Genomic DNA, 15,720 nt, shown 5'->3' with positions numbered 1-15,720 from the left:
CATTGTGGAGCATTTGATAAGAACACACATACTGGTATGCTCTAACATGGCAACCCCAGAAGGAATCTTTCTCTTTCCTCTTCTTGTTCTTCCTCTTCTGAGATGGCAGGAATATCAGAACTTCCCCTGTGAGAAGGCTCTATTGCTGGCCATTCCAGTTCCTTGACTCTTTGGGATGCTGGAGGGGGAGGAGCCCAAAGTGGGAGCTTTTGGGGTGTGGCATGAGGAAGTTGCACATGGGTTGCAAGGAAGCCTGTAGGAAATAAAAAGAAAGGAATTTTTAGCTGCTGGCATGGAAATCCCAAATGCTTCAAGGAGAAACCAAGAATCATCCAAGGGATGAAACTTGTATACAATGTAAAGGAAGATGATAGGTATTAGATCTGTGACTTCACTGGTCCCCTCCAATTTTAAATCTGTGACCCTAAGATTCCAGGCACAGTGTCCAGGAGCTCAATAAACACCTTCTATTCTCAACATACCCTTCTTGAGAAACGAATGAAGGGGATAAATTGTCCTGGCACCACTGAGGAAGTCTTCTCCCTGGATACAGGCAGGAATAAATTGTCCCCCTCTACTTCGAAAAGGGGAGGAATTGAGGCATAAAGGAAGGCTGAGACAGGGGTTGCTATACTTTGAACAGAATAGGCATTTAGGAAGAAAGATTGGAGCTGAAATTTCAGGAATAAATGAAGTAAGTATTTATTAAGGGCCTTCTGTGTGCCAGGTACTATACTAAGTGCATTACAAATATTAACTTACTTGATTCTCATAACCTCCCTGGGAGGTAGGTGCTAATATTATCCACATTTTACAGTTGAGGAAAATGAAAGAATTAAGTGACTTGTCCAGGGTTGCTCATCCAGTATGAGTGACAGGCAGGACTTGAACTCATATCTTCCCCAAATGGGCTCATGAAGAGTAAGACATGACTGAAATGACTGAACAACAGCAACATTTCCCTAAACACACATGACACCTGTGACCTGATCAATTCCTAGAGGACGCTGTGGTATGGTAGGTGAGTATTAATTCTGTAGTCAGAAGACATTGGTTCAGTTCCCACCTGTGACACTTTACTATCTATCTGACCTTGTCACTCAGCCTCATTTCCCTCATTTGTAAAATGAGAGGGTTGGACCAAATGGCCTCTGATGTCCCTCACTTAGCTCTCATCTATAAACCTATCATCCTACGATGATCGTTCTAGAAGAGGACCAATGACCAATCAGGAGGGTGATGTCATGACTTGCAAGTGAATCGGATTTAAGTGAGGCAGAGCTGTGCAAAGTCATCAGCCCCACTCTCTCCTCTGTACTCATCAAAGTCCAACGGTAAGACATAGGTCAGAATGACTGGCGATGGCCCCAGAGGAAGTAAGGGACCGTGGCCTTTTTCAGTTAAGGTCTTTCCCACCTCTCAGTTTGATGAAGATCTCACATAAATCTCAGTGTCTTGAAGTGTGAACCATCAAGATCTATTCAAGTGCACATCTAGTAGGGCTTTGCCAGAAATCACCAACAAGAAGTCCTTACTTGCTGTCCTCCCTCTCCAGCAGATTTCGGTAGGTGGAGATCTCACACACCAGCCGGGCTTTAACATCCAGGAGCACTTGGTACTCATGGTTCTGCCTCTCCAGGTCAGCCCGGATCTCAGCCAACTGCTCCTCCACGTTGCTGATCAGGTACTGCATCTGGGCCAGCTCGGTGCTATAGCGAGCTTCAGATTCAGTTAATGAATTTTCCAAACAATCTTTCTGAAATGAGAAGTATGCAAATATATGTGAAGGATCTATGATTTCACTAACACGGGGGACTCTCAGTGAGATAATGCCTTCCACCAACACAAATCATAGCCCATCTAAAACTGAAGAGATAAGTCCTAAGATTTTGCTTGAGGTCCATAGAGATTAAATGATTTGTCCAGAGTCACACAAATATTAAGTGTCAAAGGTAATAAACCTGACTTCAAGCCCAGCACTCTATCCACTAAGCTACATTGCCTTGACAAATGAGAAGTGAGAACAAAATAAAAAGTAAGCAGGTAATCTAGAAAAGTCTCTGGCTGGTCCAATGGAGATTCCAGGTAGTCTTTCTGTGGTGACAAGGAAAAGGAAATGGAAGAAAGGGTGTGACACCAATAAGATAAAAAATGACAATAGTACCAAATTAATTTATAATTTTAACAATTATATCAATCAAATTGTAAAAGGGATGCTTTATAGAACTTGATAAAAATAATAATAAAATTCATTTGGTAAAACAAAAGATATAGAACATCAAGGGAAATGATGAGAAGAGGTAGGAACAAAACAAGAATAATGTTTCCAGACTGCAAACTATATTATAGTGCAGCAGTTGTTAAAACCATCTGATACTGCTTAAAAAATAAAAAGGAAAATTAATGAAACAGACCAGATAAGGGAGAATCAGAAACAATGGAATAATTAGAATCCATAATACAGTGTTTGATAAAGTGGAAAACATAAATTACTTAGGAAAGCATTCCCTATTTGAAGGAACTTACTGGGGGAACTGGAAAGTAACCTGGCAGAAATTAGTCTTATGCCATTTTCAGTCACTTTTTTTCAGCTGTGTCTGACTCTTTGTGACCCCATTTGGGGTTTTCTTAGCAAAGATAATGGATTGGTTCGCCATTTCCTTTTCAAACTCATTTTACAGATGAGGAAACTGAGGCAAGTGTTAAGGGTTAAGTGACTTGTCCAGGGTCCAGATTCAAGCTCAAGAAGGTAAGTCTTTCTGACTCTGGGCCAGGCACTCTATCCACTGCACCACCTAGCTGCCCTTCTTATGCCAATATCTTACACCATATTACACAATACATTCTAACTGGATATGTGACCACATATTTGAGATCATACTCTTAAAAAATTAGAAGGAAAATAGGTCATACACTTCTCACCGCAATAAGTAGAAAATGTTTTCTTAACCAAAGGATAGAGGCAATTACAAAAGATAAAATAGATGACTTTGATCACATGAAAAGGAAAACCTTCTGTACAGACAAAATGAATGCACCTAAGATAAGAAGGAAAGCAGTCTAGTGGGGAAAAAAATCTTCATATTAAATTTCTCTGCTAAGGGTTTGGTATCCAAGATATATAAACAATTAGCAGATGAAACAGAGCTAGAGATAGAGAAAGAGATAGGTAACACCAAAAGCCATTTCCCAATAGATAAGTAGTCAAATGATATAAACAAATGGTTCTCAAAAGAATTACAAACCATTAACAACCACATGAAGTAATGTACCAACTTGCTAATTTGCACAAAAGAGAAATGCAAATCAAAACAACTCTGAGGGAGGAAGGGAGAAAAGATTTGTGTTTTAGACAATTTGGGGACTGATCCATCCAGATAGCCAAAGCCTTTCTTCCAGGGAACTTCCTTCTACCATCTTTGTACATTTCTAAGAAATTAAAGGCTGACCTACCATTTTGTGCTGAGCCTGCAGCTCAACCTCCAGAGCATTCACAGAGCGTTTCAGCTCCAGGATCTCGGATTGGCAGCACTGTAGCTCCTCTGAACAGGACAGCGCCTGCAGACTGATGCCTTCACTCTGAAACACAGAAGAAGCACAAGGATAGAGTTAGGTAGGAGTAACTGGAGGAAGCGGACACCTGTCTCCTGGACCCTGTACTGCCTGCACCTGAGCGATAAACCACTGCTCCACATCATTCTGGTTGGTCTTCACCATGGTCTCATACTGGCACCTCATCTCGCCCAGCATCCGGTTGAGGTCCCCAGGTGGGTCCGTGTCCAGCTCAATGCGGAGCTTGTCTCCCAGCTGGCATTGCAGGTTGTGGACTTCCTGAAAAGGCAGGAAGGGTCAGACACTGGTTTGTCCAACATTTTACAGATTCCCTGCTTCATGAGGAAGCAGCTGACTTCCCTAAAGTAAGCCAGAACTTCTTCCCCAAACACATAAAGAAGGCTAGCCTCTCTCCTCTATAGCCTTCCTCTCTGCATGATGTAAATACCACAACATTCATTTATATCTCTCTTTTTCCATAGACCACTGAACTTGAAGTCTAGAGATCAGAGTCCTGTCTTAGACTAATTAGTAGTTATATGACCTTGGACAATCACTTTCCCTCTCTGGACCTCACTTTCATCATCTGTCAAAGGCGTCTGTCAAAGATGACGGTGAGCCTAGATGTTCTCAATGGTGCCTTCTAGCCTAACATAGGAGACGCCACAGGGCAATGGAAAGAGCAGCTGGTCTGGAATCAGAAGATCTGGATCCAAATCCCAGCTCTGCCATTTATCAGCTATGATATCTTGGACAGGCTATTTCTCTTCCCTAGACAACTTTGGTTTCTCCTTCTAAAAGATGTAGGAGTTGGAGTTTGTAGTTAAGTTTTCTCCAATTCCAAGTTTATGGTAATGGAATTCTATTTGCCATGTATATGTATGCATGTGTCTTTCTTGAACCATAACCTGCCTTCTCCCTCTTCCCCCAAATGTCTCCGCAGCTCCCTTTGGGCAGGAATCATACACAATTGGATGTTTAGTTAATACAATTTACACCTAAGAAATACAAGTGCAAGTACTTGAGGGAAAAAGAATCCCCATTGTAGAGACCAGTCCCTGCATTCATAACAGATAAGCAGAGCTTGCCCTTCCTAGTAGTCCTGCCTTCCATTTCATGATTCCAAACCTTTGCACAGGCTGCCCATTTCCCCTGCCCCCAATCTGGAATACACTCCCTCCTTACCTCCTCTTCTTAACATCCCTACCCTCTTTCAAGGTTCAGTTCATGTGTCACCTCCTATAGGAGGCTTTCCCTTACTCTATTAGTTGGGAGTCCCACCTCCTCAGATTATCATGTAGGTACTTCTCTGTTTATATGTTGCATCACCCCAGTAGACTGTAAACGCCTTTAGGACAGATTTTTTTTCATCCTTTCCCCAGCCCCTAACACAGAGTTTCATACATAGTGAGTAGTTCATTAATGTTTGTGCATTGGACTGGACTGGATTGGATTGGATTGGATTGGACTGGGCTGGACTGGGCTGGACTGGGCTAGAATGAGCTGGGCCAGGCTGAATTAGCTTTAGCTTTTGAATTTGGCTTTAGCTGTCTAATGCATTCTTCATTTGTATCATCCTGAATATACCATACCTGCTCGTGGTTCTTCTTTAAACACAGCATCTCCTCTTTCAGGGCCTCTACCTGGGATTCCAACTCACATTTAGCTAGGCTCAGGTCATCCAAGTTTCTGTGAAGGCTGTTTATGTCACCTTCAACCAGCTGTCGAAGGTATAGCTCACTCTTGTACCTGCACGTATAAAGATGGGTCAGAATCCAGAACAGTAACCATTCACTCCAAATAACTGGTCGGTTTATTCTTTACCTCTTATAATTTTTGTGGGTGAAAGTTTTCTTTATTTAAAAAATAATCTTGGAACTCAAAACTTTAAATAAAAATGTTTTTTTTTAATTTTTAAATAATTTTTTAAAATAATCAACAAATATTTACTGAGCTCCTACTATGGTCCAGGAATGATAGGAAATACCAAGAAGCAGCTACCCAGTAACTTACAATGACACCCCCCCCCATACTGTATAAAGTACAGTGGCCCCTGTTACTGCCAGAATCAACGATAAACTCCTGTTTGGCACTTAAAGCTCTTCATAACCTGGCTCCTTCCTACATTTCCAATCTTCTTATATATTATTTCTTTCCGTGCACTCTATGATCCAGCTACATTGGTTTATTATATTTATTATTCTATGCACGTAACATTCCATCTCCAGAATTAATGCCTTTGCATTTGGATCTCTCCCATGTTTTGAACTGTCCATGTCCCCCCTCTACCTCCTAATTTCCCTGGATCCTATCGAGACTGAACCAAAATCTTACCTCCTATAGGAGCTCATTCCCAATCCCTCCCCACACACACACCCATCTCCCTTATCATCTCAGATTGTCTTCCATCTTCTACGTACCTTGTAGGTACCAAGTTACTTATTGGTTGTCTCTCTCATTAGAATATGAGCTCTTTGAGAGCAGAAATCGTTCTTTGCCTTTCTTTGTAGCCTCGGAGCTTAGCATAGTGCCTGGCACTAATAAGTACTTAATAAATAAATGCTTTTTAGCTGACTGACTTGATGATTAACCAGAGTCAGGATTGACTGAAAGAACTGGGAGTGTTTAGCCTAGAGAACAGAAGAAATAGCCTAGGCATGAGAGCAATCTCTAAGTATTATTGTCATCATCTGTGTTTTTTTCAGTCATGTCTGACTCTGTGTGACCCCATTTGGGGTTTTCTTAGCAAAGATACTGGAGTAATTTACCATTTCCTTCTCCAGCTCATTTTAGAAGTAAGGAAACTCAGGCAAACAGGGTTAAAGTGACTTGCCCAGGGTCACACACCTAATAAGTGTCCAAAGTCAGATTTGAACCCAGGAAGATGAGCCTTCCTAATTCCAAATCCGATGCTCCATCTATCACCTAGCTGCCCTCTCTTAAAATATGCGAATGGCAACTAGGAGGAAATGTGACACAACTTACTCTGCTTGACTCCAGAGGCCAGAATCAGAAGTAACTGGTGGCAATTGCAGAGAGACAGATTTTAATTTGATATAAGAAAAACCGAAACTATTCAAAAAATAGAACAGGATGCCTTCAGAAGCATGACCGCTAAAGTCTCCAAAGGGGCATCATGATGTAGTAGCTAGAGCACAAGATTTAGAGTTGGAACTCAAATCCTGCCTTAGACATTTACTAGCTGTTTGACACTGAACAAGTCACTCAGCCTCAATTTTCTCAACTGTATAATGGGATAATAATAGCACCTACCTCCCAGGATAATTGTGAAGGTCAAATGAAATTTTACCTATAAAGCACTTAGCACAGTGCCTGGTGTATAACAGATGCTTAATAAATGTTTGTCTCCTTCCCTTCCCATAAAATGAGAGATTCGGTCCTGACAGGCTCTACATTCCCTTCTAGTTTTAAATTAATGATACTTTTTGCTTATCAATTGTTATCTTTTAAGTGAGTCAGTTGATAACTCAGTGGATAGAGCACTGGGCCTGGAGTCAGAAAGACCTGAATTCAAATCCAGCCTTAAACACTTCCTAACTGTGTGACCCTGGGCAAGTCACTTAACCTCTGATTGCCTGACCAAAGGATCCTCTAAAGAAAGAAATGGCAAAACACTCCAATATCTTTGCCAAGAAAACCTCACAAACAGTTGGTCCATGGGTTCTAGAAGAGTCAAACACAAATGACTAACTCAACAATGAATCTTTTAAATAGCCCCACTCAAGAAAATTTCTTGAGTATAATTTTCTGATAAGAAAAAAATATAACCTTAGAGGATATTATGTGCATGAGTTTTTGAAAGTATGTTGCTTCCTTCTTCCCTTCCTCTCTTCCTCCTTCTATCCCTTCCTCCTTTAGTTCCCTCCTCCTTCCCTTCTTTCCTTTCATACATACTTAGCTTTCCCGACACCAAAAAAATTCAGAGCAAATAACAATAACTCACATTTAATAGGTCTTTACAAATCACCTTCCTACACGTGTAGCACCAATGTTACTACTTCCATTTTACAGATGAGGAAACTGAGCCTTGGAGAGAACAAATAACTACTACATTCACATGACTGACAAGTGTCAGAGCAAGGGCTTGAACCAAGATTTTCTGATCCCAAGCCTGGTATTCTTTCGTTTCATTCATGTTCTCCATCTCTTTCCAAAGACTAGACAATCAACAGAATAATTAAGCCCTGAATTGTAGCAATCATAGAATTTTTATACAAATTCTCAAAACCAGAGCTATCTCTAGAACACTTTGGCTTTATATTCTTGCAGGGAGTAGTCTAGAGAGAGATTGAGTAGATTCTCCTATGTGTCTGACAGCTCTTCAGTCTTTTTTGCTTCATCTAAATCATGCTGGCTGACCTGCGGATGTCCCTTAGAGATCTGTCCTGGGCCTTTTAAAAAAATTGCATTATCTCTAGGAGTGTCAACAACTGGCCATTCATTCTCAGTCGTGTTCCAGACAGACATACTTAGTCTTGAAGTCGTCCGCAGCCAGTTTAGCGTTGTCGACCTGCACAGCCAACCTGGAGTTCTCTGACTTTGAGCACAGGAGCTAGAAACGAGAGGTTTCATCCATGAAAATAAAGCATTTTGGGGGAATTTATCCCAACCCCCATAATGAGGTATTCAAATTCATGCTATAAATAGAGGAAAATCTCTTGCACAGACAGTCCCGTTATTTTAAAATTCCTTGCTTTTCTACTATTAGTCATGAATCAGGCCCAAAGATTTTCCTTGCATCTGAATTAAACAATGCTGAGAAAGGAGAGGGATCTTGATATAACAATAGCTACCATTTACATAATACTTTAAGGTTTGCAAAATGTTTTAACAAATATTATCTCATGTTATCTTCACAACAATCCTAGGAAATAGGTGCCATTATTATCCCCACTTTATAAATGGGGAAACTGAGACGGACAGAGGTGACTTTTCCAAGGTTGCACAGCTTTGTTGTTCCGTCATTTCAGTCATGTCCAATACTCTTCATGACCCCATTTGAGGTTTTCTTGGCAAAGATACTGTAATGGTTTGCCACTTCCTTCTCCAGCTCATTTTTACAGATGAAGAAACTGAGGTAAACAGGGTCAAGTGCCCAGGATCACACAGCTAGGAAGTGTCTGAGGCCAGATTTGAACTCAGGAAGGTGAGTCTTCCTGTTTCCAAGCTCAGTGCTCTATCCACTGCACCACCTACCTATACCTACTTTGTGCCAAGCACCACTCTAGCCACTGGGAATATAAAGACAAAAAGTTATCCAGTACACAAGCCTAGAGGAACTTATATTCTAATGCAAATGGGAAGACAAAACACAACATGTATACAAATAAATACACTACAAGGCAGGCTGTGATGGGGAAAAGCAAAGATCCAGATAGCATACATGAGAAAAAATTAAGGATAGATATATCTTTGTATTCCCCAAAATGGCTTATATATAGTAAGTGCACAGGAAGCATCTGTTGAATGAATGGATATAGTGGCCTTAAATAATAGGAGATTCCAATTATAACAAAATAAATGCATGCATTAGAGTGATTTCCTCTTATTAAAAAGGCACAGTGAGTGGTGAGGGCAAGGACTAAATTGGGGGGAGGGGCAGGGTGTCTTACTAGATGATCTCAAAGATCTCTTCTAGCTGTGACATTGAGCCTGTGATTGGAAGTTAAGAAAGGAACAGTGAAAAGCTTGTTTGATGGAGTTGAATTTCGAATTGCATTCTAGGGTGGTTATCACTCTAGAGAATGGATTCTTATTGTGGAGATCATGAACTTTGGGGAGATATACATATACATATATGTGTGTATATATGTGCATATATGCATAGGAATTGTATGTGTATATTGTATATATGCGTATGCATGTATATGTGTGCATACATGCATATGTATTATATATGTATATGTGTGCATATTTATGAGTGTATATGTATACTGTGTATATATATATATATGGATATATACATCTACATATATACATATAGGCAATGTACACATGTGCATGTGTATACATACACATAGGGCAGCTAGATGGCACAGTGGATAGAGTGCTGGGCCTGGAGTCAGGAAGACCCATATTTATGAGTTCAAATCCATCCTGTGTGACCCTAAGCAAGTCACTTAAGCCTGTTTGCCTCAGTTCCCTCATCTGTAAAATGAGAAGGAAATGGTAAACCATTCCAGTATCTTTGCCAAGAAAACCCCAAATGAGGTCACAAAGAGTCAGACAGAGACAAGGAGTCAAACAACTGAACAACAACAACCACGTGTGTGAGTATATATATATATATATATATATATACACACATATGTGTATATGTAACTGCCATCTTGTCAATACAAGATGTCCCAAAAGTCTTAGTGCAAGAGTCAGGACTACTCAGACTCTGCAGACACCCTGTATAATTGGTTTCCTTTGTAGTCCTCTATATTTTATTCTATAAATTTAAAAACATAATTCTGAGGAGTCCATAGGCTTCACCAGCCCTAGGAGTCTATGACACCAAAAAAGGTAAAGAACCATTACTTGAGGGTCAGAGACAATGCTGCTTTCTCCTTCCTCCATCAGCCCGAAGGATCGCCACCCCATACTGTCAACATCTTTTCTTTCTCCACTTGATTCTGGAGTTCAAAAGTCTCTCCTTACCTTTCGTTGAAGCTCATCAATGGTCTTGAAATAAGAGGTATAGTTGGAGCATATGTTGGGGACTTGGCACTCTTTCCATTCCTGGATTTTGCCCTCCAGCTCTGCCTTCTCCCGCTCTAGTCGCCTCACCTTCTGCAGGTAGTTGGCCAGACGATCATTCAAAAACCGCATGGTCTCCTTCTCGCTGCCATTGAGAGCAACGTCACCAAACCAGCTACAGGTGCCAACATTGGCAGGGATGTTATGGGCCCCCAGAAGAGAACTCATTGAGTGGCATCTGGGCAGGGTTCTGAGATTTGGCTGGTCTGAAGGTGACCCAAAGGTGTAGAGGAGACTGTCACTGGATTGATAGCTATTTGCCAGGCAGGGACTGGATCTAGTGCTAGGAGAAAGGTAGCTTTGGGGCACAGAGGTCCCAGAATGACCAGCTATAGAAACAGCTCTTCGGCCAGAAGGCTTTAGACAGCTCTTAAGAGAAGCCCTAGAAGAGTTGTTTCCACTGCTGCTAGAAGTCATGGTCCTAGAAAGTGGTACTTCTATTGGATGCCAAGGTCAACTACCCAAGTGTGAAATGTGGACTTCCCTCTCAGACCTTTTATACACTATCTATTGTGGGTGTAGATGCAATACAATAGGTTTCCCCCATTAATCCTCATTTCTATTGTCATCAGAACATCCTATTAGTCAGTTTTTAGTCTCCCATGAGCAGTTCCCTATCTCATAAAAAGGCCGTTTAACTGCCTGGGGACTCCCTATTACTGGCATTTGTTGCTGAAAGAAATGTTTCATGTTATCTCTTCAAAGACATATCACCCAAGCCCAAAGATGAGCTCCGCTTCCCTGCATGACTGTCCAGTGTCTATCTGGGTGTGGCATTGCCTTCAGATTAAACAACCCACTCATCTGTCTTTCTAGGCTCCCAGAGGAGGTAGGGTGTATTCCCATGGAATGATGATCTGTTCTGCTTACACTGGGATCCTTGGGAAGAAAAAAGCTTAGAAAGATCTGGGGAATGAAGAAAGTGAAACAGGATCGAAAAGGAGGAGCTGGAAAGTCCCCCAAATCTGACTTTTGTTCTCAATTCTTTTGCATCCTGTGCAAACCACTCGTCAAAGAGAGCCCCAAAAGAGGGCACTCAAAAGAGAGGTAGAAACAAAGGTTGCTAACTTAGTCTCAAAGGAGACACACCCTAGAAATGAATCTATCCCCTGAAGGGCTGAATTTACCATACATGCTCAAAGACTCTTTAGTCTCCTAAGAAAAAGAAAGAAATAGTGAATAGAATAGCAATATACCAGGCATAGGGACAAAGAGAAAGGTGTAAGTATCATTTGTGGTCAAACAGATCAATAAACAAATTCAATCTTATGGGGCATCAACGAAGAATCCAAGTCAGATCCAACTGAGAGTCGGATAGAGATGAAATTCAAATGAAACTCAATTCTAGGACATGGAAGGTTTCGCATCAAGAAAAGGTAATCAGAAATGATTGACTAGGTCAGATGGGAGAAATGAGGATGGGGAGGATACAAAAAGAGAAATAAATCAAACACTGGGAATAAATAAGCAATAGGAACCAATGAGCCCACACATACCATAAACCAACCATTAACAAAACCTGGGAACAGACAAACTACCACTTTTATGTAGTGAGTGATCCTGGCTGAATCATGAGAGCTGAAAGGGACTTTCACAAAGGGAGATCACATAAAGGGCAGCCTACCTACTTCACTTGATAGATGAAGAAATTGAGTCTCAGAGAAGTGAAGCAATTTGTCCAAAGTGGTAAATGAGTGGCATGCAGTCTAGCACTACAGCATAGTGCTTAGCAACAATGCCTAGCACATAGTAGGTGCTTAATAAATGCTTGTTGATTGACTGACTCCCAGTCCTACCCGTCCTCCTCCACATCACATAAATAACTAATGGCTGGAAAATTATTTTAAAAAACAAAGAGACAAGATGGTACGGTGGAAAGATTGCTGCATTTGAATTCAGAAGACCTGGGTTTGAATCTCATCCCTGCCACTGTGGGATCTCTTCTCCAAACCTCAGTTTCTTTATCTGTAAAATGAGAAGTGGACTAGGTGATTCCTCCCATCCCCTCCCTGCCCCCACCAAGATCCCTTATGATTTTAAATATTGGTTGGTTGTTGTCTTTCGTTCTCAAAGAGGATCAAAATGATACTACTATGTTGGAGTCAAGGTACAGTGTGTCCGACCGTAGTTGATCAGTTTTAAATATATGATCCTAGGAAACATCTTTACTCAGACTTCCAAGAGCTAGAGGAGGAACTTATGCGATAAATCCAAGGGCAGCCCAGACCATTGCCATCAGCCCCTCAAACCTTCAGCTCTCCTCTGTGCTCTTTGGGATGATGGAAAGCAGCTGGACCTGTGATTTTGTTCATCTAGGGCACTCCCAGGTAAGGAAACTCCTCAAAATCCAGATTGCAGCATCTTATAATTTTTAAAGAGCTGCCCAGAGCTTTGAGACAGTTAAGTGATTTGCATAGGGTCACACAGTCAATAGGTGAAAGAGGTGGAATTGGAATCCAGGTTTTCCTGACTCTGAGGCCAGTTCTCTTTCCACTCCACCATGCTTCTTTTATAAGCACAAAAAAACCTCAGGAATTACAGATTGCCTTGTGTTTTCTTCTTAAATGTTCTTTTCTGCCTGCTAAGGGTATGATCGATTTAAATACCTCCCACCATGGTCTGAAAAATCTGCTTTTCTTTTTCTGTGTCATCTTTATAAAGGAAAAGTAGGAGAACAGGGAGGAAGACAGACTGCCAAAATTATCTGGGTCCAAAAAGAAGATAAGGAAGATTGCTACCCAGAAGTGGCACATATCTTCACCAAATGGTTAAGAAATATATAGCAATCGTGGTATTTAGCAGTATGGATCCTTAACAATAACCAAAGGAAGTTTCCCACTGCAACCTCCATTCAAAGCGGTAGAATGTGAGTTCTTTGAGATCAGAGACTGCTTCATTTTTGTTCTTATATTCCCAGCACCTAGCATGGTGGAGGACACAGATTACTGAACTCAACTGAAGTGAATTGAATATTGTAGCACCCAGAAGAATGTAAGCTCCTTGAGGGCAAGGACTGCTATTCATTTTTGCCTTTGTATCCCCAACTCCAGAGAAGTAGCCATTGTGTAGCTAGGTGAAACAGTGAATAGAGCACCCAGGAAGATCTGAGTTCAAATTCAGTCTTAGACACTTACCAGTTATGTGACAGCGGGGGCAAGTCACATAACTCCTGTTTGCCTCAGTTTCCTCATCAGTAAAATGGGGATAATAATACCACCTACCTCCCAGAGTTGTTGTTAAGATCAAATGAGATAATAATTGTATAGTGCTTAGCACATAGTAGGCACTTAATAAATGTTTGTTTCCTTCCTTCCTCCCTCCCATCAATTTAGCATGGGGGAAGAAGAGGAGGGGACATCCCCCCCAAAGGCAGGGAGGAGGCTTTCTTTACTTCCCACTGACATCTCAGGGTGCCAGTATAGCACTCCAAAGCCCGACTATCATCTCTCATCCTCAGCATACGACAGCCTATCTCATCTTCCTTTTGTCCACTTTCCTAATAATATGTTTTACTCCTGTTCTTCAGTGTTCTTCGTTGATTATATGTTACGTAGCAGCCTGCTCCTAGTCATTTAATAAATGTTTATTAAACTGAAATAAGTGTGTTTCTGCATACTTTGTAAAATGAATGAATGAATTCACATCCAAAAAAATTAAAGGATTGATGTAGCACAATTCCAGCTCTGGAACTGTGCACCACTGCGGTTTGAAGGTTCAGAACCAATCAAGTTCTGCACCTTTTTAGTATCTTGGACCCTTTTGGCAGTCTGGTAATGTCTGTGGGCCTCTTTTTTAAACCAATGTTTTTAAATATTTGAAGTAAATGTCAAATTTCATTTTAAAGTTATTGAATATAAAGATTTTTTCCTACCTAAGTTCATGGCTGCCTGGGAATTTCCATGGACCCCAAATTAGAAACCTTAGATCTAAATGGGCTAAAAGGAGAAATAGCCAACATGGGATCATCAATTTCAGTATTCAGGACTTCATCAATCCAGATGAACTGGAAGAGATTTTAATGTAAATGGGTGATCTCTAAGGTTCTCTCTAGTTCAAAATCCTAGCATCCTCTGATACACCTAAAAAAAATTGCTTCCTCTCTCACAGCCCAGTGACTAGTGGTCAATAGCGTTAGAAGCCATCTCTCTGGGTCTGAATTTCCTCAGAAGACAGACCAGCCCTGCTGGTCTCACCTGTCAGAAGGAACCTAGGCCTTCCTCCCTTGGGGTGAGAGGAATAAATGCCCCAGACTTTGATCCCCTTGGGAGAAAGTTCTACCTTTGAAATATATGTCCTTTCCTAATCTCCCACTCAGGGAGGGTCCTTGTTAACTGAGGGTGTTCCCTCAGACTTCAATGCCCAAATTACCCAACATGACCCAGCCCTTGAGAGTAAGTTTTTCTTATAAATCCTGAGCAATTACATCTGTGCCTTTTCATATGGGGAAAGAATTGTTCTGGGACACCAGCTCCAATAGAGGCTGGCTTAAGAAGGCTCCTAGACTTCACACCCTGTGTTGTTGAGGACTCATCATTAGGTGGCAAGGCTTCCGGGGCACTGCCTTTCCTTAGGCCCAGCTTCAATGCAGAAAAACAGTTGGAAAGAATTTGGCAAGCTGCTGGCTGGGATCTTTAGGAAGGAAGGAAGGAAGGAAGGAGGGAGGGAGGGAAAGAGGGAAGGAGGGAAGGAGGGAGGAAGGTAAGGAAGGAGGGAGGAAACGAGAGAAGGAAGGAAGGGAGGGAGGGAGGAAAGAAAAACCATTTATTAAATGTGACCCCATTCTGTGTTGAAGATACAAATAGAAAATATAAGATAGTTCTTAGCCCCCAAGGAGCTCACATTCAAATGGGGGATGGGGTAGGGACAACATATATAGGAGGTTTCAGTAGTTAGGTCAAATGGAAAGTTACCACAATCCTTAGAAAGCAAGGTAAGACAGATGAGCAATGCATCCTTTTTCATGTTATTTCCATTGATAAAACCAGATCTTCTCCCAATGTTGAACCATCTGACAGTGCCAAGGATTTTGGTGTTGGGGACTTTGGGGGTTATCAGTAGCTGTGGCTCCTGAGGAGATGAGGATCCAAGAACTCGCAGTCAGTTTTCAAATCACCACAAGTATTGTTTCCCTTAGTAGTGGCTGAGGCATTATTATAATGAGGTGTTATAATGGCATATGGTAATTTTTTTGTTTTGTTTTGTTTTGTTTTTTACTATTGAGGTGGCCAAACTCAAAGCAGAACTTCTGGTCTAGGAAAAGGAAGGGATGATTAGGGAATAAGCTTTTATATAACACCTACTAAGTACCAGGCAGTGTGCTAAGCACTTTACAAATATTTTCTCAATTAATCTTCATGACAACCCTGGAAGGCTGAGGAAACTGAGGTTAAGTGACTTGTCCAA

General features: G+C 41.3%; 1 protein-coding gene across 1 annotated transcript; it reads right to left on the bottom strand.

Annotated features, from left to right (window-relative positions):
* Window positions 1-114: 114 nt before the first annotated feature.
* LOC118846525 (keratin, type I cuticular Ha4-like) lies at window positions 115-10,734 on the bottom strand. The gene is made up of 7 exons (XM_036755180.1): window positions 10,219-10,734; window positions 8,043-8,125; window positions 5,145-5,301; window positions 3,670-3,831; window positions 3,454-3,579; window positions 1,536-1,756; window positions 115-253 (listed from the first exon to the last, which is right to left on the bottom strand). The coding sequence occupies exons 1-7, from the start codon at window positions 10,732-10,734 to the stop codon at window positions 115-117; spliced, it is 1,404 nt and encodes a 467-aa protein (XP_036611075.1).
* Window positions 10,735-15,720: the final 4,986 nt, after the last annotated feature.

This window comes from Trichosurus vulpecula, chromosome 4, assembly GCF_011100635.1.
Source record: "Trichosurus vulpecula isolate mTriVul1 chromosome 4, mTriVul1.pri, whole genome shotgun sequence".
Taxonomy (NCBI): Eukaryota; Metazoa; Chordata; class Mammalia; order Diprotodontia; family Phalangeridae; genus Trichosurus; species Trichosurus vulpecula.
Note: the sequence above shows the minus strand (reverse complement) of the source record. Positions and strands in the feature narration are given on the sequence as shown.

Bases quoted from the DNA above. Each gene is read 5' to 3' on its own strand.
- LOC118846525 (XM_036755180.1), bottom strand. From the start codon at position 10,734: ATGACTTCTAGCAGCAGTGGAAACAACTCTTCTAGGGCTTCTCTTAAG. The intron at 5,302-8,042 runs GTATGTCTGTCT...TTATACGTGCAG, and splicing joins GCGGACGACTTCAAGACTAA to GTACAAGAGTGAGCTATACC. The intron at 254-1,535 runs GTAAGGACTTCT...TATTTCCTACAG, and splicing joins CTGGAGAGGGAGGACAGCAA to GCTTCCTTGCAACCCATGTG.